This window comes from Mobula hypostoma, chromosome 9 (genome assembly GCF_963921235.1).
Source record: "Mobula hypostoma chromosome 9, sMobHyp1.1, whole genome shotgun sequence".
Classification (NCBI taxonomy): domain Eukaryota; kingdom Metazoa; phylum Chordata; class Chondrichthyes; order Myliobatiformes; family Myliobatidae; genus Mobula; species Mobula hypostoma.
Window position 1 is genome coordinate 65,960,821 of NC_086105.1, and position 22,231 is coordinate 65,983,051.

The 22,231-nt window shown below is 42.7% G+C and overlaps 1 protein-coding gene across 1 annotated transcript in view; it reads left to right on the forward strand.

The window, feature by feature from the left end:
- scyl2 (SCY1 like pseudokinase 2) overlaps positions 1–22,231 on the forward strand; it is a 96,292-nt gene that overhangs the window by 13,908 nt on the left and 60,153 nt on the right. Inside the window, exons 3-4 of the mRNA XM_063058435.1 lie at positions 18,739–18,896; positions 18,998–19,142. Of these exons, the coding sequence (XP_062914505.1) occupies positions 18,739–18,896; positions 18,998–19,142 (303 nt within the window). The remainder of the gene's footprint in view (positions 1–18,738; positions 18,897–18,997; positions 19,143–22,231) is intronic.

The following is a 22,231-nucleotide window of genomic DNA, read 5'->3' on the forward strand; positions in this document are numbered from 1 at the left end:
TAAATTTATTATCAAGCTACATGCATGTCACTATATACAACACTGAGATTAATTTTCTTGCGGGCATTCACAGTAAGTACAAAGAAATATAATAAAATCAATGAAAAACTGTATGCAATGAGATGGACAAACAACCAGTGTGCAAAGTACAACAAATTGTGCAAATACAAAAAAGAAAAATGGAATAATAAATAAATAAATAATGAATATCGAGAACATGAGATGAAGAGTCCTTGAAAGTGAGTCCATAGGTTGTGGAACCAGTTCAATGTTGTGGGTGAATGAAGTTATTCCCTCTAGTTCTAGAGCCTGATGGTTGAGAGGTAATAACTGTTCCTGAACCTGGTGGTGTGGGAACTGAGGATTATCACCTTTTTGATGGTAGCAGCGAGAAGAGAGTATGGCCTGGTTGGTGTGAGTCCTTGATGATGGATGCTGCTTTCCTGCAACAGCACTGCATGCAAGTGTGCACAGTGGTGGGGAAGGCTTTACTTGTGATGGACTAGGCTGTGTTCACTACTTTTTGTACTTACTCCCTTTCATCCATCACTCTTCTCTTTTTCCCTGGGCCAACTCCTTTACCTAACTCATCGGCTCCTTTTTGGAGTCATCCCATGTTACAACAGTGGCCATTCTTCAGTGTGATAACAGGCTTTGGAATGTCCTGTCTTAAAAAGCACATTTTTATTCATTTTAGTTTCCCACAATCTCAAAATCTGGTCCATCAGGCAGAAGGTTCAGGAGCCTGAAGGTTCACACCTCAAAAAAGCTACTTTTCATGGCATTTATATTCTCTGTATGTATGTCTGAGACAACAATACACTTGAACTTAAATTCCAACCCAAAGATCAAGTGGAACCCAACATGGTTTTGGATGAGTGAAAGGTTACTAAATCATAATTAGTTCATGTTTAAATGATTTTATATAGTGCAGGGATCACATTTGATTCCTCAAACTGCTTTGGTTATTTTTTCCTAAATTATCAACTGTTTCTTTTGCTGTGCTAAGTGGGGATTTTAAGGTGGCTAATATGAGGGGACGCACCTTTCAGGTGATTGCAGGATAGTATAAGTGAGATATCAGAGGTAGGTGTCTTTACACACAGCAGTGGGCGCATTGGGCTGGAAGGACCTGTTTCCGTGCTGTAACTCTAAATAGACAGACAGACAGAATCCCTCTTCTCCAATTACAATGTTTATGACCTTTCAGTCTTGATATTGTGGTAAATCTTCACTTTGTTCTTTCTAAGGTCCCAGTGTTCACAAGTTTCTCAGAAATTCACACCATGTCCGTGGCCATCAGTTTGTGCAATTTTTTTTACAGTTGACATGAAGGTTGACGGTGATGTGGGTAGTGTAGAAGGTTGTAGGTTATAGGAGGACTTTGACAGAGCTGGATTGAGAAGTGTCAGCTGGAGTTCCATCCAAAAAAGTGTGAAATACTTCACTTTGGAAGGTAAACTTGAAGCTGTGTACAAGGTTAATGGCAGGATTCTTAAATGTGTGAAGGAACACAGGGATCTTGGAGTTTGCATCCATAGATCCCTCAGAGTTGCAGCACAAGTTGATAAGCGTGGTTAAAAAAGTATAAGGTGAGTTGGTCTTCATTATTTGGGGGGGGGGATTGAGTTCAAGAGCTATGTTTTTTTAAATTTATATGTAAGCGACCCCCCCCCCCCCAAATCAGGCTCATACGCAAATTTATCTGGTGGCCAGCTCTGCTGACAGCCACGGGACTCAGCAGTGAGGCCACCTTTCAGAAACAATATATGTCTAGGGTCGGTATAATTTGGGGTTTAACCAAACAGGAAAGTTGCGATGTTCCGATTAACGGAATCCCAATTTGAACGAATGCTGTGAAAATACTGCTCATACACAATTATCAGTTGGTTAGAAGTAACTGATTGTACATTGCATACAATTATAAAGAAAGTCTATTTATTAATTTCAGTTTTATCAAACAGTTGTTAAGAGAAAGAAAAGGAAAAAAAAGGCCATTAGAGTTAAACTGGCCTAAATGTGCACATGGCATTGGCATTTGCCCAAAAGCTGGGTATGACCATTATTCACGACACTGAATTCTCATCACCAGTCACTGGTAGAGCTTCCCATCTTGGACTCCTTTGTCTCGCAAAGCACCCCTTGCAATCATTTCTTCCCGTCAGATCGAATCCTATGGCCATCTCTCCTGATCTTCTCTTCTTTGCATCACCCACTAAAAAGATCATGAACCCCACCGGTGTCCATCACAGAACTCTCTCCACCCAGCTCTCTCGAGAACCTTCTCCCAATTCCAGCATCCTGATTGGCTGACACAATGTTCCTAAGTTGAACATCATAGCCCCTTGTCTTTAGCTGAAACCAAAACATTCTACAAGCAGGACGGACTGCTTTTACAGAAATCTACGAAGTAAAAATACCCAACCCTGCAGCATTAGAACCAGGGCATTACATATATATAAGATCATAAGATAGAGGAGCAGAATTAGGCCATTCAGCCCATCAAGTCTGCTCTGCCTTCTCGCCATATCCTTTGATGCCCTGACCAATCAGGAAACTATCAAATTCCGCTTTAAATATACCCACAGACCTGGCCTCCACCACAGTCTGTAGCAGAGCATTCCACGGATTCACTACACTCTGGCTAAAAATATTGCACCTTACCTCTGTTCTAAAAGGTTGCCCCTCAATTTTGAGGCTGTGCCCTCTAGTTCTGCATAACCCCCACCATAGGAAACAACCTCTCCTCACCCATCTTATCTAGTCCTTTCAACATTCAGTATGTTTCAAAGAGATTCCCCCCGCAATCTTCTAAATTCTAGTGAGTACAGGCCCAAAGCTGCCAAATGCTCCTCATATACCCTTCATTCCCGGAATCTTCCTCATGAATCTCCTATGGACTTTCTCCAATGACAACACATCTTTTCTGAGATATTGCGTCCAAAATTATAGACAATACTTCAAGTGCGGCCTGACTGGTGTCTTACAAAGCCTCAGCATTATCCCCTTGCTTTTATACTCTATTCCCCTTGAAATGAATGCCAAGATTGCATTTACCTTCTGGTCCAGGTGACCTATCCACCTTAACGCCTTTCAGTTTGTCTAGTACTTTCTCCTTTACGATAGCAATGGCACTCACTCCTGCTGCCCGATGCTCATGGACCTCCGGCACAGTGAAGAATGATGCAAAGTACCTATTAAGTTCATCTGCCATTTCTTTGTCCCTTATTACTACCTCACCAGCATGATTTTCCAGTGGTCCAATATCAACTGTCACCTCCCTTTAACTCTTTATATAACTCAAAAAAACTTTTAGTATCCTGCTTTATATTATTGGCTAGTTTGCTCTCATATTTCATCTTTTCCCTTCTTATATCTTTCTTAGTTGCCTTTTGTTGGATTTTAAAAGCTTCTCAATCATGCAACTTCCCACTGTCTTTTGCTACCTTATATGCCTTTTCCTTGGCTTTTATGCAGTCCTTAACTTCCCTTTTGAGCTATGGTTGTCTACCCCTGTCATTTGGGAGCCACTCCTATGGGACATATCTATCCTGCGCCTTGTGAGCTATTCCCAGAAACTTCAACCATCCCTGCTCTGCTGTCATCCCTACTTGTATCCTCCTCCAATCCACCTGGGTAACCTTCTCTCTCATGCCTCTTTAATTCCCTTTATTCCATTGCGATACTGATACATGTGACTTGTGCTTCTCCCTCCCAAATTGCAGTATGAATTCAATCATATTAGATTATGGAGACACGCAGTCCTCTTTTATTGTCATTTAGTAATGCATGCATTAAGAAATGATAAATATTTCCTCCGGTGTGATACCACAAAACACAGGACAGACCAAGACTGAAAAAGCTAACAAAACCACATAATTATAACATATAGTTACAACAGTGCAACAATACCATAACTTGATGAAGAAGTCCATGAGCACAGTAAAAAGTTCAAAGTCTCTCAAATGTCCCACATCTCACGCAGACGGGAGAAGGAAGAAAAACTCTCCCTGCCAAGCCCGACCACAGTCCGACTCTGAGTCATCCGAAAACTTCGAGCCTCTGATCAGCTCTCTGACACCGAGTACTGAGCGCCATCTCTGTCCGAATGATTCGACCTCAATCTCGGTTGCCAACAGCAGGGAAAGCCGGGGATTTTGAGGCCTTCCCTCCAGAAGATTCCCGACTGTGCAGTAACAGCAGCAGCGAACTGGCGTTTCAGAAATTTCTCCAGCTGTTCCTCTGTGCTTTCACGTCTGTCTCCATCAAATCAGAATTGTCTACGGTCCCTACTTAACGGATACGATATCATTTTTCACCGGAGGGCTGCGCACGCATGGTGTGCTGCTTTCTCTCCTCCCGCCGTTATGATCACTGTCCTAAGGGTTCCTTTACGTTATGCTCCCTAATAAGATCTGGGTTATTATACAACATCCAATCTAAGGTAGCCTTTCCCATAATAGGCTGAAGCACAAGCTGCTCTATAAAGTCGTCTCACCTACTCAACAAATTCCCCCTCTTGCAATCTGACACCAACCTGATTTTCCCAATCCCCTTGCATATTGAAGTCCCCCATTACAATACATTACCCTTATTACATGCCTTTTCCAGCTCTCTTTGCAATCTGAACCCCATATCTTGGCTACTATTTGGAGGCCTATATGTGATTTCCATAGTGGTTTTTTACCCTTGCAGTTTCTTAACTCCACCATAAGGATTCACCATTCTCTGATACTGTGTCACCTCTTTTTAAAGATGTAATTCCATCTCTTATCAACAGAGCCACACCACCACCTATGCCTTCCTGCTTCTCCTTTCAATACAAAGTATATCTTTGATGCTAGTTCCCAATTATGGCCTTATTGCAACCACGACTCAGTGATGCCCACAATGTCATATCAACCAATCTCTAATTGTGCCACGAGTTCGTTGACCTTATTTTGAATGCCACCTACATTTAAATACAGCACCTTCAGTCCTGCCGCCTTTGCCCTTTTGCATTTTGCCTCCGTGGTGCAATTTAACTCTTTGCTCTGTCTGCATTTGTACTCAATCATCGGCTTGTCCTTCTTTACATTCATGTTACACCCATCAGCTACTTGTAAACCTGCTGGCTCATTGTCAGCTGTATCAGACTGCTTCCCATCCCCCTGCCATATTAGTTTAAACCACTCAACAGCTCTAGTAAACTTGCCCGCAAGTATATTGGTCCCCCCTCGGATTAAATTGAACCCAGCCCCTTTTGTACAGGTCCCACCTGCCCGAGAAGAGATCCCAATTATCTAGAAATCTGAATCCCTGTCCCCTGCTCCAATTTTTCAGCCACACATTTATCTGCCATGTCATTCTATTCTTATCCACACTGTCGCATGGCACAGGCAGCAATCCCAAAATTATTACCCTTGAGGTTCTGCTCCTCAACTTCCTTTCTAACTTCCTGTATTTTGTTTTCAGGACCTCTTCTCTTTTTCTATCTATGTCATTGGTACCAATATATACCACGACTTCTGGCTGCTCACCCTCCCTTTTCAGGATATTGTGGACGCGTTCAGAAACATCGTAGGTCCTGGCACCTGGGAAGCCAACTACCATCTGTGTTTCCTTTTCGCATCCACAGGATCACCTGTCTGTCCTCTATTATTGTAGAGTCCTCTATTGCTGCTGCTATCTTCTTCAGTATCCTACCCTTCTGAGCCACAGGGCCAGGCTCAGTGTCAGAGGCACCCCCAGGTAGGTCATCCCCTCCCCCCAACAGTACTCAAAATGGAATACTTATTGTTGAAGGGGATGGACACAGGGCTGCTCTCAACTATCTGATGCTCTCCCTTCCCCTTTATCTGTCTCCTGCAGCCTTGGGGTGACTACCTCCCTGTAGCTCCTGCCTATCACTTCTTCACTTTCCTTAACAAGCCAAAGGTCACTGAGCTGCAGCTTCAGTTCCTTAACACGGTCTCTAAGTGTCCTGGAAATCCCACATCTGACACCCCGAACAGAACTCTGGCCCTGTAGACATAGCCCCTATTCTCTTGAGAGTTAGATAAGAAAGAAAAAATAAGGAATGAACTTACCTGCTTACCTTCCTCCAACTGTTTGTGCCGAAGCTCTGTTGAGCCAAAGCCTTACCACTCTGACTCAGACCGCAACAACGACTACTCCAATCAAAGACTCCCATTGAAGCGGGAGGAGAGAGAGCAGCACGCCGTGCATGTACAGCCCTCCGGTGAAAAATGATATCGTATCCGTTAAATAGGGGCCGTGGACAATTCTGATTTGATGGAGACGGACGTGAAAGCACAGAGGAACATCTGGAAAAATTTCTGAAACGCCAGTTCGCTGCTGTTGTTACTGCGTGATCAGGGATCTTTCGGAGGGAAGGCCTCAAAATCCCCGGCTTTGCCTGCTGTTGGCGACCGAGATGGAGGCTGAATCATTCGGATAGAGATGGCGCTCAGTACTCGGTGTCAGAGAGCTGATCAGAGCTCGAAGTTTTCGGATGACTCAAGAGTTGGACCGTGGTTGGGTATGGCAGGGAGAGTTTTTCTTCCTTCTCCCGTCTGCGTGAGATGTGGGACATTTGAGAGACTTTGAACTTTTTACCATGCTCATGGACTTCTTCATCAAGTTATGGTATTGTTGCACTGTTGTAACTATATGTTATAGTTATGTGGTTTTGTTAGTTTTTTTCAGTCTTGGTCTGTCCTGTGTTTTGTGATATCACACCAGAGGAAATATTGTAGCATTTCTTAATGCATGCATTACTAAATGACAATAAAAGAGGACTGTGTGTCTTCATAATCTAAAAAAAAAGAAAAGCTTTCTGCTTTTTGAAACATTTTGCTAGGCTTTTAAGATATAAAATTATTTTCATATTATTCTTTATAATTGTTGAATGTTGTTTTCTGTTGCATGTCACACTCTGACCAACACACCACAACAAATTCCCAACACATGTAAATGGTGAATAAAGTTGATCTTTGTAATGTTACAGCTCCATAATACTCAAGGTTAGACCACGCTTGGAGTATTGTGTTCATTTCTGGTTGCCTCGTTATAGGAAGGATGTGGAAGAGAGGGTGGTAGAATGGGTGTAAGAGAAGATTTACCAGGATGCCACTTTATTAGAAAGCATGTTTTATACGGATAGGTTGAGCAAGTGAGTGAGCTAGGCCTTTTTTCTTTGGATCGAAGGAGGATGAAACTTGATAGAGGGTATATAAGATAATAAGAGGCACAGAGAAAGTGGACAGCCAGAGACTTTTCTCAGGATAAAATGTCTAATACAAAAGGGCATAATTTTAAGTTGATTGGAGGAAAGTATAAGGGGGTGTTAGAGGTAGGTTCTTTACACAAAGAGTGGTGAGTGCATGGAACACCCTTCCAGGGGCAATGGTAGAGAACAGATACATTAGGGACATTCGGAGACTCTTCAGATGGGCATGTGTATGATAGAAAAATGGAAGCCTATGTGGGAGGAAATGGTGAGATTCATCTTGGAGTAGATTAAAAGGTTGGCATAACATCATGATCTGAAGGGCATGTACTATGCTGTGTTGTTCTATCTACTGTGAATTAAAATAAAAGTCAGAAAGAATAAAGAGCTCAGCAGGCCAGGTGGCATCTGTTGTGAGCAGTACAATATTAATAAATATTGCACATCACATGACCTTTTATTCCCACGCAAACCCTCTTTCTCCTTTAACATGTTCCTTAAAATCAACCTCTTTGACCAGGCTTTTCATCTCCTAACCTAACATCTCTGTGGTGTGATTTGATAATGTTCCTACAAAATGCCTCAGGAATGGTGCCAATGAAGAGGACCTTAACTGAATACACCTCTTCCAGTTTGGCCCATGAAGACCTTCTACCTTCTACTTGGAATTGGGAGGGCAGGAAATGTTCGTAAATACAGTGCACAAACTGAGCGATACAGTGCAATACAGAAACAATTACTATAAATTACAATAAGAAATACACAACTAAATAAATAGCCCAAAGAAAGAGCAAAGCAATGATGTAGTGTTCACAGGTTTGTGAACCATTCACAAATCTAATAGCAAAAGTTAAGAAGCTATTTCTAAAACATTGAGTGTGCATTCCAGGCTCTTATACCTCTTCCCTGATAGTAGTAATGAGAAAAGGGCTTGTCCTGGATGGTGAGGGTCGCAAATGACGGATACAGCCTTCCTGAGGCACCATACCATGCTGTGATGGCAACCAGTCAGGATGTTCTCTACAGATTTCAAATTTGTAGAAATGTCCTGGTCTTTGGTAACATATCAAATCTGCTCATACTCCTAATGAAGTGTAGCTGCTGGTATGCCTTCTTTGTGATTGCATCAATGTGTTGGGCCTCAGATAGATCCTCTGAGATGGTGACACCTAGTAACGTAAAGCTGCTCATCCTTTCTACTGCTGACCCCTCTATAAGAACTGGTGAGTGTTTTCTCAAATTCCACCTCCTGAAGTCCACAATCAATTCTTTGTCATTGCAACACCACACAACCAGCTGATCCATCTCATCCCTGTATGCTTCCTTGTTACGATCTGAGGTTCTGTCATCAGCAAGCTTATAGATGGCATTTGATCTGTGCCTAGCCACACAGCTGTGTGCTTAGAGAGAGTAAAGCAGCAGCTAAGCATGTAACCTTAAGGTTGATTTCAGCAAGGAGGAGATATTATTTCTGATCCGCACTGACTATGGTCTCCCGATTTTAAAATGTCAAGGATACAGTTGCAGAGGAAGGTACACGTACCTGGGTTTTGAAGCTTGTTGATTAGTACTGAGGGGCTGATGTTATTGAAAGCTGAGTTGTAATCAATAAACAGCAGTCTCACATTAGTTTTGCTGTTGTCCAGGTGGTCCAAGGTTGAGTGTTGAGCTGGTCACATTGTACCCTTGGTAGACCTGTTATTGCAGAACATATAAAAGCCTTAACAACATGTGCAGCAGGTTAAATGACAACTTTACTTCAATGTTATAGGACTATTTAACTGTCCCCTAGTACAATAAGATGGACTCTTATTTCAAAAGCTACTTTGCTTTGGCCTTGCACCTTATTGCCCCCCCACACTGCATTCTGTTATTGTTTTACCTTGTACTACTCCAGTGCACTGTTGTAATGAAATGATCTGTATGGATGGTAAATTAAATATTACTACAGTTCTTCACTGCAGTGCATCTGACAATAATAAACCAATTCATTTTCATTCTTTGGTAATCAGTGCCATTCGAACCTACTGTATTGTTTTAGTTTGAAGTTCCTTTTATATTTGAATCAACCTTCCCTGTGTGTGGTTCAATGAATTTCATTCCCTGTATGACTAACTTATAGAGGGCGGGGAATGGTTGCTGGATTTTGTGCATATGGGTCTATCTATTTACTTTATTTCTACTTCCAAAATCTTTGGACCTGGAGCTGGTTAATTAGGACTCCCTGTCAAGCATTAAACAGAACATCTGAGAATTAATTAGTGTATTATTAGATGGCTTCATTAGTAGTGGCTCCAGTAAGACCAGCTTCACTGCACAGAAGGGAAAGCCATTGCCTCTTTGTAGTAATTCATTGTGTTACACATTTACAATATTTAGGATCTGACTGGTTGTTAGAGCCCAAGAATTCCAGTCATATAATTAGAGTAATTTTATAGGGTGGCATAGTAGTGTGGAGGTTAGCGCATTGCTTTACAGTGCCAGTGATTCGATTCTCTCCGCTGTTTGTAAGGAATTTGTACATTCTCCCAGTGACTGCACAGGTTTCCTCCAGGTGCTCTGGTTTCCTCCCACATACCAAAAGTATGTACCATTCAGGGTTAGTGAGTTGTTGGCATGTTGGAGCTCGAAGCAGGGTGACACTTAGCTGCCCAGTGTAATCCTCACTAATTTGATTTGGTACAAATGATGTATTTCATTGTGTTTCGATGTTTTGATATACATTTGTCAAATGAAGCCAGTAATTTTTTTAACCTTTTAGAGGATTATAAGAACGTTAAGTTGGTTTGTAGCAGTATTGTCTGTGTGATTTCCAAACAACAAATTGGGTTAAGCGTGTTCCTTCAGGTTTCTATTCATTGGTACATCTGATTGCATTTTGAGTTGTAGTGAAAAACTGAGCAGGTTTGGACTTTATTCCTTGAACTGTAGGGGAATGAAGGGAGATTCTTAGGGGTATGTAAGATTATGAGGGATATAGATAGGTTAAGCACAAGCAGGTTTTTTTCCACTGAGGTTTGAGGAGACACGAACTAGAGATCATAGGTTACGGGTGAAAGGTGAAATATTTAAGAGGAACCTTGGAGGGGCATCTTCACTCGAAGGTGGTGAGGGAGTGGAACCAGCTGCCAGCAGAATTGGTGGATGCAACTTCGATTGAAACACGAGAAGATTGGAGAAGCACATGAATGGGTGAGAGATGGAGGTCTATGGTCCGGGTGCTGGTCGATACGAGTAGGCAAAACGACAATTGATATGGACTAGATGGGTCAGAGGGCCTGTTTTATGTACTGTAGAAAAAAAGTATATTTAGTGTTTAAAGTGCTGAAACCTCTCAAGGCTCTTTGTAGGACTGTTACAAGAGTACAGTTTGCTACCAGACTGCTCAGCAGAGATACTAGCAGCAGAAGCTTGATGAAATGGTTGCTTTTAAGGAGCAGTTTAAAGCAGGCAGAAGGGTTATGTGCAGGAATTCCAGAAAGTCACAAGGCATGGGAACCATGAAACTTAGTTATGTAGGCTTGGAATTGGCTTGCCCACAGAAGGAAGAGGGTGATAATAGATGGAGGTCACTGACTAGTGCTGTTCTGAGACCCTTGCTCTTTGTGACTGATGAGGAAGTGGAAGGGCGGGTTAATAAGTTTGCAGGTGACATGAAGGTTAGTGTTCTTGTGGATAGTGTAGAAGGTTGTTGTAGGTTACAAGGGCATGTGGACAGGATGCACAGCTGGGAAGAGAAGTGGTAGATAGAGTTCAATCCAGGAAAGTGAAGTGATGTGAAAGATTAAACTTGAAGATGGACTGGAGTGAAGAAAAATGGGAGATGGCTTTCTAGATGCATATAAAATTGGAAGGGGCATAGACAGAGTGGACAGCCATTGCCTTTTTTGCAGAACAGCAATGGCTAATACCAGAGGACAACCCCTTAATGTGAATGGAGGAAAGTTTAGGGGAGATGTCAGAGTAGGTATTTTACACAGGGAGTGGTGGTTGCCTGGAATGCACTTCCAGGGGTTGTGATAGAGGCTGATACAAAAGGGATATATGAAAGAAAAGCGCCTGGATGTAGGGGAAATGGAGGGTTATAGGCTGTGTTGGAGGAAAGGGTTAAATTGGTCATGTTGGTTTACATAGGTCAGCACAACATCATGGGCTGAAGGGTCAATGATATGCTGCACTGTTCTAGGTGGCGACACCATTACAATAGTGGTTATTGTAATACTTCACAGAGCCTATGATCAACAATCAGTGTTTAACTCCTACCGCAGTCTGTAAGGAGTTTGTGTGTTCTCTCCGTGATTGCATGGGTTTCCTCTGGGTGTTCCGGTTTCCTCTCACACTCCAAAGATGTACAGGTTAGAGTTAGTAAGTTATGGGCATGCTATGTTGGTGTCGGAAGCAAGGCGATACTTGCAGGCTACCCCCAGAACGTATTCAGACCGTGTTGGTTGTTGACACATTTCACTGTAGGTTTCGATAACATGTGACAAATAAAGTTTGTCGTTATCTTAATCTATGTTGTAGTTCCTGAGTTGATGCCCAGTTAACCAAAGGCACACGTGTTAGTGTTATAGAAAGGGAATTCAAGGATTTGCAAAACTCTAGAACTGGGCAAGTACAGAGAGCCGGTGTGGATAAATGTAAAACTAGAGCACTGATTTGTGAGAGCAAAATAGTTGAAATCAGAATGTAATTAAAGTTATTAATGTCATTAATGTTAAACCAATTGGTATCAAAAAACTCTGACAGAAACCAGATGTTGCAATAAGATCAAAACCACGAGGACAATGTAGTGTAGTCAAAGTACAAGAGCAAGCTTGAGGAAAACATACTGAACTATTTTAAGATCATATTCAAGTTTATTGTCATTCAACTGTACACATGCATACAGCTAAATGAAACAACATCCCTCAGGGACCAGGGTGCACAACACAGTGCATACATCACAGTCAGCATATAAAATGATATTAACACAAAATATCTAGATGTAAACATAAAGTATATAAATTATATATTTAAATATACAGTAGTATACTGTCCTGTCATAAATAACGTGTACTGTGTGGTAGCAGGTTGTTCAGAAGTCTCACAGCCTAGGGGAAGAAGCTTCCCTTCAAAGAGATTCCCACCTGGTACAGGAATCGCAAGGCATCTGACCACAAGACCCCACAAAGAGTTACGAGGACTGCTGAGAGGATCATTGGGGTCTCTCTTCCACCCATTATCCAGACCGCTACCTACACAGGGTTCCTTAGCATTATCAGTGACCCCTCCCTTCTGTCCAACAATCTCTTTGACCCCTCAACCATCAGATAGGAGGTACCATGACATTAGGACAAGAACTGTTAGGATGGGAAACAGCTTTTTCCTCCAGGCTGTAAGGCTACTGAACTCCTTGCCACCACCCAGGTCTCATATGAAGTACCAGTAGCATTATACTGTGGAAGTTGATTTAAATGAAAGGGTTAAAGATGATGTCTGGGCAACGATAATGTGCAGCAGTTGTAGAGAAGTAAGACTGCTGGAGGCACCTCTGCTTACTGCAGACATGATAGGCTGGGGTAACTGTAGCAGTGTGTACTCAAGCCAGACACATAAGGCATCTGTAGTGAGACTTCCAAAAAGATCTTTCTCAAACTCTTATACCTCAGGTCCCTTATACCTGTGTTTCTCAACCGGGATTCCAGGAGAGATCGTGATTTTAAAAAATAAACACTGTATTAGTGCTCGCAGTGGTTGGCGGTGACCGAACAGCGCCATTAGTAATCTCATTAGAGGTCTCTCAGCAATATGGCAGTGCGCAGTAGGATTGTGTTTATTCTCAGTTTTTGATGCAAGATAGGTGAGGCAGTTGATAATTGGTGAATACTGTATTGCAGGGAGGGTAGGACGGTAGGCTGATACTTGGTGAGCACTCTATTGCAGGGAGGGTAGGACGGTAGGCTGATAATTGGCGAGCACTGTATTGCAGGGAGGGTAGGACGGTAGGCTGATAATTGGTGAGCACTGTATTGCAGGGAGGGTAGGACGGTAGGCTGATAATTGGTGAGCACTGTATTGCAGGGAGGGCAGGACGGTAGGCTGATAATTGGTGAGCACTGTATTGCAGGGAGGGTAGGACGGTAGGCTGATAATTGGCGAGCACTGTATTGCAGGGAGGGCAGGACGGTAGGCTGATAATTGGCGAGCACTGTATTGCGGGGAGGGCCGGACGGTAGGCTGATAATTGGCGAGCACTGTATTGCGGGGAGGGCCGGACGGTAGGCTGATAATTGGTGAGCACTGTATTGCAGGGAGGGTAGGACGGTAGGCTGATAATTGGTGAGCACTGTATTGCAGGGAGGGTAGGACGGTAGGCTGATAATTGGCGAGCACTGTATTGCGGGGAGGGCAGGACGGTAGGCTGATAATTGGCGAGCACTGTATTGCGGGGAGGGCAGGACGGTAGGCTGATAATTGGCGAGCACTGTATTGCGGGGAGGGCAGGACGGTAGGCTGATAATTGGCGAGCACTGTATTGCGGGGAGGGCCGGACGGTAGGCTGATAATTGGCGAGCACTGTATTGCGGGGAGGGCCGGACGGTAGGCTGACAATTGGCGAGCACTGCATCGCGGGGAGGGCCGGACGGTAGGCTGACAATTGGCGAGCACTGCATCGCGGGGAGGGCCGGACGGTAGGCTGACAATTGGCGAGCACTGCATCGCGGGGAGGGCCGGACGGTAGGCTGACAATTGGCGAGCACTGCATCGCGGGGAGGGCCGGACGGTAGGCTGACAATTGGCGAGCACTGCATCGCGGGGAGGGCCGGACGGTAGGCTGACAATTGGCGAGCACTGCATCGCGGGGAGGATAGGACGGTAGGCTGACAATTGGTGAGCACTGTATCGCGGGGAGGGTCGGACGGTAGGCTGACAATTGGTGAGCACTGTATCGCAGGGAGGGTAGGATGGTAGGCTGTTGAGCATGAAATGCATTTTACGAGCTTTGAATGGACTCGCCCAGCTTGGGCTGTGATGTCAGCCTCTTCCTCCTAAATTACCTCCCTTCCACCCAACTTCCCCTTACGCGCCACCAACTGACTTCTTGGAGTGAGCAAGCTACCAGTGTGGTAGAAAATTGGAGGGAAATTTTCATTCCAGTGTGGTGATTTTTGAAGTAGTGGTGTGAGATGGAAGAGGAGTCTTCTAGGCCTAGGCCTACGGACAATTCTGATTCGGTGAATGATGAAGAATTACAATTTTCTGAGTCATCTCACTGCACTAATGGACACAAAAAAAAGTCTGTCTTTACAATGAAAGCTACTTATCAATGGGTTTCACATGGACTGGTGACCCAACTTGTCCTATTCCATTGTGCCTAGTTTGTGGCAAACAACTTACAAGTGTAGCAATGGCTGCAGCAAAATTGAAAAGCCACTTAACTACAAATCACAGCCAGATGACACACAAAGTACTGATTATTTTAAACAACTCTTGGAATCTCAAAACAAACAGATTAAGGCTTTTGAAAATAAAGTCGCAGTCAGTAAAAAGTCCCAGGAAGGAAGTTATTTAGTAGCCTTAAGAACAGTTCACTTGAAAATATTTAAAAAACTGTGTGAAGTGTATCCTGCCTTTCATAGGAAAGCGATAGACACTTTGCTGCAGTTTTCAACTTTTCGCATGTGTGGAGGTGCTTTTTCTTGTTTAACAAGCATCAAGAGCAGGGATAGCAATCGTCTCATTTCAGTTGAGGGTGAAATCCATGTGTGCTTATCTCAAGTTCGATCCAGAATTGGGAAATTTATTCTGTTTTCCTCATGAGTTTTAAAAATCTATGAAAGGGAAAGAAAGAAATTAATTTCAAGAAAGGTAACCTAAGCTTAAATGTCTTTTTTTTCCAAGAAAAGTTGGCTAAAAATTAATTCTCTACTTAAAAGAGCATTGACAATTATTTTTGGATTATTGTATCTACAACTTACTGATCACGCTAATGTTCAGTGAGCTGTATATTTAATAATTTTCAAAGGTTCCTCCTGGGCAAAAAGATTGAGAAAGGCTGTTTTACACAATAGTGGTGCCGGAAACAGACAAGATAAGAAAAATGAAATGATGTGAAACCTAACCAATAAATAAGGGACAATTGACTTTGCCAACTTCAAAATATCAGCTGTCTGCATGAAGTTTCGATTGACTTTTAACACCTCAGTTGTTAATGATTGATCCTGTGAGAAAGGACTTCAAACATATGCAATTTACCAAATGGTTAATATCCATAAGACAGTTTTTTGTATAAAAATGGCTGTTTTCTATTCAGACTTCAGAACAGTGTGGATGACAGGGGCCCATGCTGTTCTCTTCGTGCACAAGTTTTTAAAAAATGGAATGCTTCAATCATAAAAGTGCATGTGTTCTCAGCTCAGTTATTTTAGCTATTTGATTTTATTATCAGCGACAACAATACTGTTTACTTTTTAACTTGTGTCATTAATGCTCCTTATTATTTGTGGTAACTTTTTTTGTGTTATATGTACTGTGTTGTGCACCATTGGTCAGGAGGAACATTCTTTCATTTGGTGGTATATGTTCGTACAGTTGAATGGCAATAACTTGACAATGCTGAGGGCTCTAGAAACGCAGCACTTCTGGTCCAGGTGTCCCCCGCTTTTCGAAGGTTCGCTTTACGAAACCTCACTGTTACGAAAGACCTACATTAGTACCCTGTTTTCGCTTTCAGAAGGTGTTTTCATTGTTACAAAAAAAAAATCAACGCGCGATAAAAAGCCGCGCACACCCCGAGCAGTCGCTCTCCCCCGGATTCGGAACGGCATTGCTTAAACACGTTACATTGAACAGCCGTTTGCAAGATGAGTTCTGAGGTGTTGGAAAAGCCTGAAAGAGCTCGTAAGGGTGTTACATTTAGCGTAAAACGAGACATAATTAGGCATTTTGATTGTGGTGAATGAAGTAAGGACAAAGTGAGTTTGACTTGTGGAAGCTGACGAAGATAATGTTGAAGAGGTTTTAGCATCCCATGACCAAGAGCTGATAGATGAAGAGCTGATGCAATTGGAAGAGGAAAGGATAACAATCGAAACCGCATGCAGCAGCAAAATGAACGTGAAGCAACTGCGTGAGGTTTTCGCTGCAATGATAAAGTACGACTAATTTTGAATGGGTACATCGGTTTAGGGGATATTTGCAAGATGGTTTCAGTCCTTACAAAGAACTGTATGATAGAAAAATGCGTGAGGCTCAGCAGTCAAGCAAGCCTTCCACATCAGCCACAGCAGACGACGAACTTCGATCTTCCGACATCAAGGCGGGCAGTCATAGGAGAAGATGAGCCACGTGCTCTAATGGAAACAGACGACGAGATGACACCCCAGTGTCCCACCACCCCAACACCCAGGCCGCGGACAGATACAGTACCGATTCACGGAGAATGCAGCAGTAGCCGGGAGACACACAGCACATCTTTAAGAAAAAAGCCAAAATAAACATTCTAATTAATTAGGTGCCGCCCCACACATAAATGTCGGCCCAGATCAGAGGTGATGCAGTCGGCAATCGGCACTGATCTGAGCCGACAATTATGTGTTGGGCGGCACCTAATTAATTAGCATGTTTATTTCGGCTTTTTTCTTAAATATGTGCTGTGTGCCTCCCGGCTACCACTGGACCCCTGCATGCTTCGCGGCAATGTATTGGTCGGCGGCCTGGAGGGTGGGGGCCACTGCACCACCCCAGCCTCCGACAACTCAGTCTAACACACCATCATCAGTGTGCTCGGCAAGCTGCCTTGCCGATTCCGGTAAGTGATACTACTCTGTACATACATTATTTCTACTTTATATCGGCTGTGTATTTTTACATGTTATTTGGTATGATTTGGCAGCTTCATAGCTTAAAGGTTACTGGAGAGAGAGTTTTTGCCAACAGCGCTTGCGTGAGATTTTCTGCCGAGAGCGCTTGTGTGAGATTTTCGCTACGGAGAACAGTGCCGGCAATGATTGTGGAAAAATATTTATACTTTATATAGGCTGTGTATTAATCATATCATTCCTGCTTTTACTATATGTTACAGTTATTTTAGGTTTTATGTGTTATTTGGCATGATTTGGTAGGTTATTTTTGGGTCTGCGAATGCTCACAGAATTTTCCCATATAAATAAATGGTAATTGCTTCTTCACTCTACGACATTTCGGCTTACGAACTGTTTCATAGGAACGCTCTACCTTCGGATGGCAGGGGTAACCTGTATATGTCCATAATCTCATCAGTCTTCACAATCCATTGTGCAGTCTTATGGTAAATTGCCTTGCAATTCCCATACAGCTCATCAAGACACTCAGTGATGCTCCAGTAAAATGTGGTTAGAACTGGCGTGGGGAACCTCACTCACCTCAATCTCCTCAGGAAGTGGAGACTTCGCCATGCTTTCTTAACTAAAGAGGTAGAGTTCAGGGACCAGGTGAGATGTTCTGTGATGTACACTCCAAAAAAACTTGGTTCACCTGACTCTCCACGGAGGAGCCATTGATGTGCAGTAGGAGCGGTCAGCCTGTACCTTCTTGAAGTCCACAAGTGGCTCTGCCTCCTCTTTATATGCCAACTCATCATTGTTGCTGATGAGGCCAATCATTGTTGTGTTGTCAGTGGTTAGAGCTGGATCGAGCAGTACAGACATGCATCAACAATATGAACAGCAGCAGAGTAAACACTGCCCTAGGGCTGTTGGTGTCAACACAGACTTTTGATTGTAGTCTCTCCATCAGAAAGTAAGATCCAATGACGGGGAGGCATTGAGACCTGACAAGGACAGCTTACCCACCAGCTTCTGAGAAATGATCATATTGAACACTGAACTGAAGTCGATGAACAGCACTCTCCAGCTGGGACAAGACTGAGACTGTTGCATCGTTGGTGGACCAATTGGGCAATATGCAAAGTAGTAAGGGTTCAGTGTAATGGGAAGACAGGATTTCATGCAGTTCATGACCGGCTGCTGAAAGCTTTCATTATTATTGAGGGCAGTGCCACCATTGTCTGTTGACACCACTATTTTCGAACCTGGTTTGTGATTCAACCGGCAAAATCCTAATGGTGACTTGGCCCTAAAATGGACTTTATTTTTGTTCTAAATGTGTTCTTTCTTGTAAAAATAGTGTATAATTCACGTTAATTATTTTCTTGTGAATGCTGCTTATCTGATGCTATATGCTACAAGTTTTTAATTGGACCTGTGCACACGTACTTGTGCAGATGAGTTTGGTTTTGACCCCACTGTTTCAAAGATTTTCATACCTAGCATTGGAATGCACATACATAACATGATTTTTGTAGAAGTTTTCAGCATCGTGCAAATAGAGAACAGATTGTTTACAGTCTCTTCCAATGGTCATTGTGAAGCACTAGTAATGCACATTTCATACTCTTTTTGATTCTCACGGTAATCTTTAACATTCAATAGAATCAATTGTAAAATGCAATTTTAATATTTCAATTCTGTGACATTGATCAAGTTTTATTTGTCTCCTTGTTTCAGGAAGTGGCTGTGTTTGTTTTTGACAAAAAACTAATTGAGAAGTGCCAGAAGTTTGAAAAGGACCACATAATCGAGTCGCTCAAGAAAGGTGTGCAGCAGCTGACGAGACTGAGGCACCCCCGGCTGCTGACTGTACAGCATCCGTTAGAGGAGTCCAGGTAGAGGCATTCTGATACATGCACTGCTAACTGTTCATGTGAAAATTAACTATTGTTAAACTGATTTTTTCCTTTTGTGGTCTAACTGAACTTCTTTTTAGAGACTGTTTAGCCTTTTGCACGGAACCCGTCTTTGCAAGCTTAGCCAATGTCCTCGGTTGCTATGAACACCTACCGTCTCCTGTCCCTGCAGAAATTAAAGAGCACAAGCTTTATGATGTGGAAATCAAATACGGTTTGCTGCAGGTGAGCCAATGGTGCGTTTTCTGCATACCCAACTCTATGGTAGTAACACACACAAAATGCTGGAGGAACTCAGCAGCTCAGGTAGCACCTATGTTACGATTACGGCTGAGACCCTTCATCAGGATTGGAAAAGAAGGGGGCAGAAGCCAGAATAAGAAGGTGGGGAAGGGAGAGAAGTACAAGCTGGCAGATCATAGGTGAGGGAGAAGAGGGTGGGTGGGGGAGGGAAAATGATACGAGAAGCTGGGAAGGGATAGGTGGAAGAGTTAAGGGCTGAAGAGGAAGGAATGATGTGAGGATTAGAATTTTTACAATTTCAGTCTGAAACATGGACTGTGTACCCTGAGGTCCAAGACCTGCCAATATTAGAAAGACCCTCTCCATAACCTCTCTATCTAGGCCTTTCAATATTCGATAACTTCAGTGAGATCACCCCCTCCTCCCCCCCCAAAAAAAACCTCTGGTGTGTTAACTAGGTGTCTTTAGCACTGTTAGTTGTGAGTACAAGCTGAATGTCAATCTAGATTTTGGGCTGAAGTCTCCACTGAATTGGTGGTAAGAAGTCCGCCAGTGTGTCCCAGAGGAGTCTATTTGTGCCCTTTGTGCACGATGTTGTGCTAACCTTTTAACCTACTGTAATATCAACCTAACCCTTCCATCCTACACAGCCCTCCATTTTTCTGTCGTCCATATACCTATTGAAGAGTTTCTTAAATGCCTCTAAAAGACATTACCACCACTGTCTGTAAGGAGTTTGTATGTACGTTCTCCACATGACCACATGGGTTTCCTCTGGATCCTCCCACATTCCAAAGAGGGTTAATTGATCACAGGGGTATAATTGGGCATCACAAGCTCGTTGGGCTGGAAGGAACTGTTAATGTACTATAGATCTAAGTAAAACTAAAAATAAATAAAATTATCCAAATTCGAAGAATTTTGGAAGATTATAGCCAATACATCTGCTATTTCAGTAGCCACTTCTCTGGATACAAGGATGTAAGTCATCTGGGACAGGGACTGACTAGGTCTCAGCATCATTAGTTTTCCTAACATCAATTCACTAAATCCAGTTTCATTCATTTATTTAATTCTTGCTCACCATTATTCGTTGTGGAATGTTTGTCATAACTTCTTCCACAAAAAATGATGAAAAGTCTTAAGACCATAAGAGACAGGAGTAGAATTTGACCAAGAACCTATCAATTTCTGCTTTATATACAGTTGCAAGAAAAAGTTTGTGAACCCTTTTCAATTACCTGATATTTTACATTAATTACTCATAAAATGTGGTCTGATCTTCATCTAAGTCACAATAATAGACAAACACAATCTGCCTAAGCTAATAACACACAAAAAATTGTACTTCTCGTCAATACTGAGTGCACCATTTAAACAATCAGTCTAGATTCAAAAAAGTATGTGAACCTCTAGGGTTGTGCCTTCCACAAAAGCTTTTTGTAGTCAGGTGCTCCAATCAATGAAATGGGATTGGAGGTGTGGGTTGTAGAGGTGCCCTGCCCTATAAAAAAGGCACGCAAAGTTAGGTTATTGATAGAGCCTGCTCTTCTCAAGAAAGATCTGTTTATGTGCAGCATGTCTTGATCAGAACAACTTTCAGGGGACTTTAGAAGAATTGTAGAGATGCATGAAGCTGAAAAAGGCTACAAAATGATTTTTCAAGACCTGAGTGTTTATCATTCACAGTAAGAGAAATTGTCGACAAATGGAGGAAATTCAGTACTGTTGCTACTTTCCGTAGAAGTGGGCATCCTGCAAAGATCAGACCAAGAGCACCATGTGCAATGCTGAAGGAGGTGAAAAAGAACCCAAGGGTAATGGCAAAAGACCTGCAGAAATCTCAAGAACTTGCTAAAGTCTCTGTTCATGTGTCCACTATATGAAAAACATAGAACAAGAATAGTGTTCGTAGAAGGACACCACAGAGGAAATCTGCTCTCCAAAAAAAAACATTGCTGCACATCTCAAGTTTGTAAAAGACCACCTGGATGTTCCACAATACTTCTGGGACAATGTTCTGTGGACGGATGAGACTAAAGTTGAACTTTTTGGCAGAAATGCACACCGCTATGTTTGGAGGGAAAAGGGCACTGCACATCAACACCAAAACCTCATCCCAACTGTGAAGCACGGTGGAAGGAGCATCATGATTTGTGCTGCTTTGCTGCCTCAGGGCTTGGACAGCTTGCAATCATTGAGGGAACAATTAATTCAAAATTATGTCAAGACGTTTTACAGGAGAATGTCTGCGTAGCGGTCCGTCACCTGAAGCTTAATAGAAGATGGATGATGCAATAAGACAATGATCCAAAACACAAGAATAAATCAACAGAATAGTTTAAAAATAAGAAAAATTGTGTTTTGGAATAGTCAAGTCAGAGTTCAGACCTTAACCCAATTGGGATGCCATGGCATGACCTGAAGAGGGCTGTTCATGCAAGGTATCCCAGAAATATTGATGAACTGAAAGTTTGTGTGGAGAAATGGTCTAAAATTCATCCTTGCCATTGTTCAAGTCTGATCAACAGCTGTAAGAAACGTTTGGTGGAGGTTATTGCAGCTAAAGGAGATACTACCAGTTATTAAAAACAAGGGTTCCCATACATTTTCCAGCCTGGACTGTGAATGATTAAACAATGTGTTCAACAAAGTTCAAAGACATGAAAAGCACACCTGTTTGTGTGTTACATCAAAGTTGCTGGTGAACGCAGCAGGCCAAGCAGCATCTATAGGAAGAGGTGCAGTCGACGTTTCAGGCCGAGACCCTTCGTCAGGACTAACTGAAGGAAGAGATGCTGCTTGGCCTGCTGCGTTCACCAGCAACTTTGATGTATGTTGCTTGAATTTCCAGCATCTGCAGAATTCCTGTTGTTCCTGTTTGTGTGTTATTAGTTTAGACTGATTGTGTTAGTCTATTATTGTGACTTGGATGAAAATTGGAACACATTTATGAGTAATTAGTGCAGAAAACTAGGTAATTGCAAAGGGTTTACAAACTTTTTCTTGCAACTGTATCCGCAATGATTCTGCCATTTTCTTGGTCTCTACAACTATTTCCCCAGGTTGTT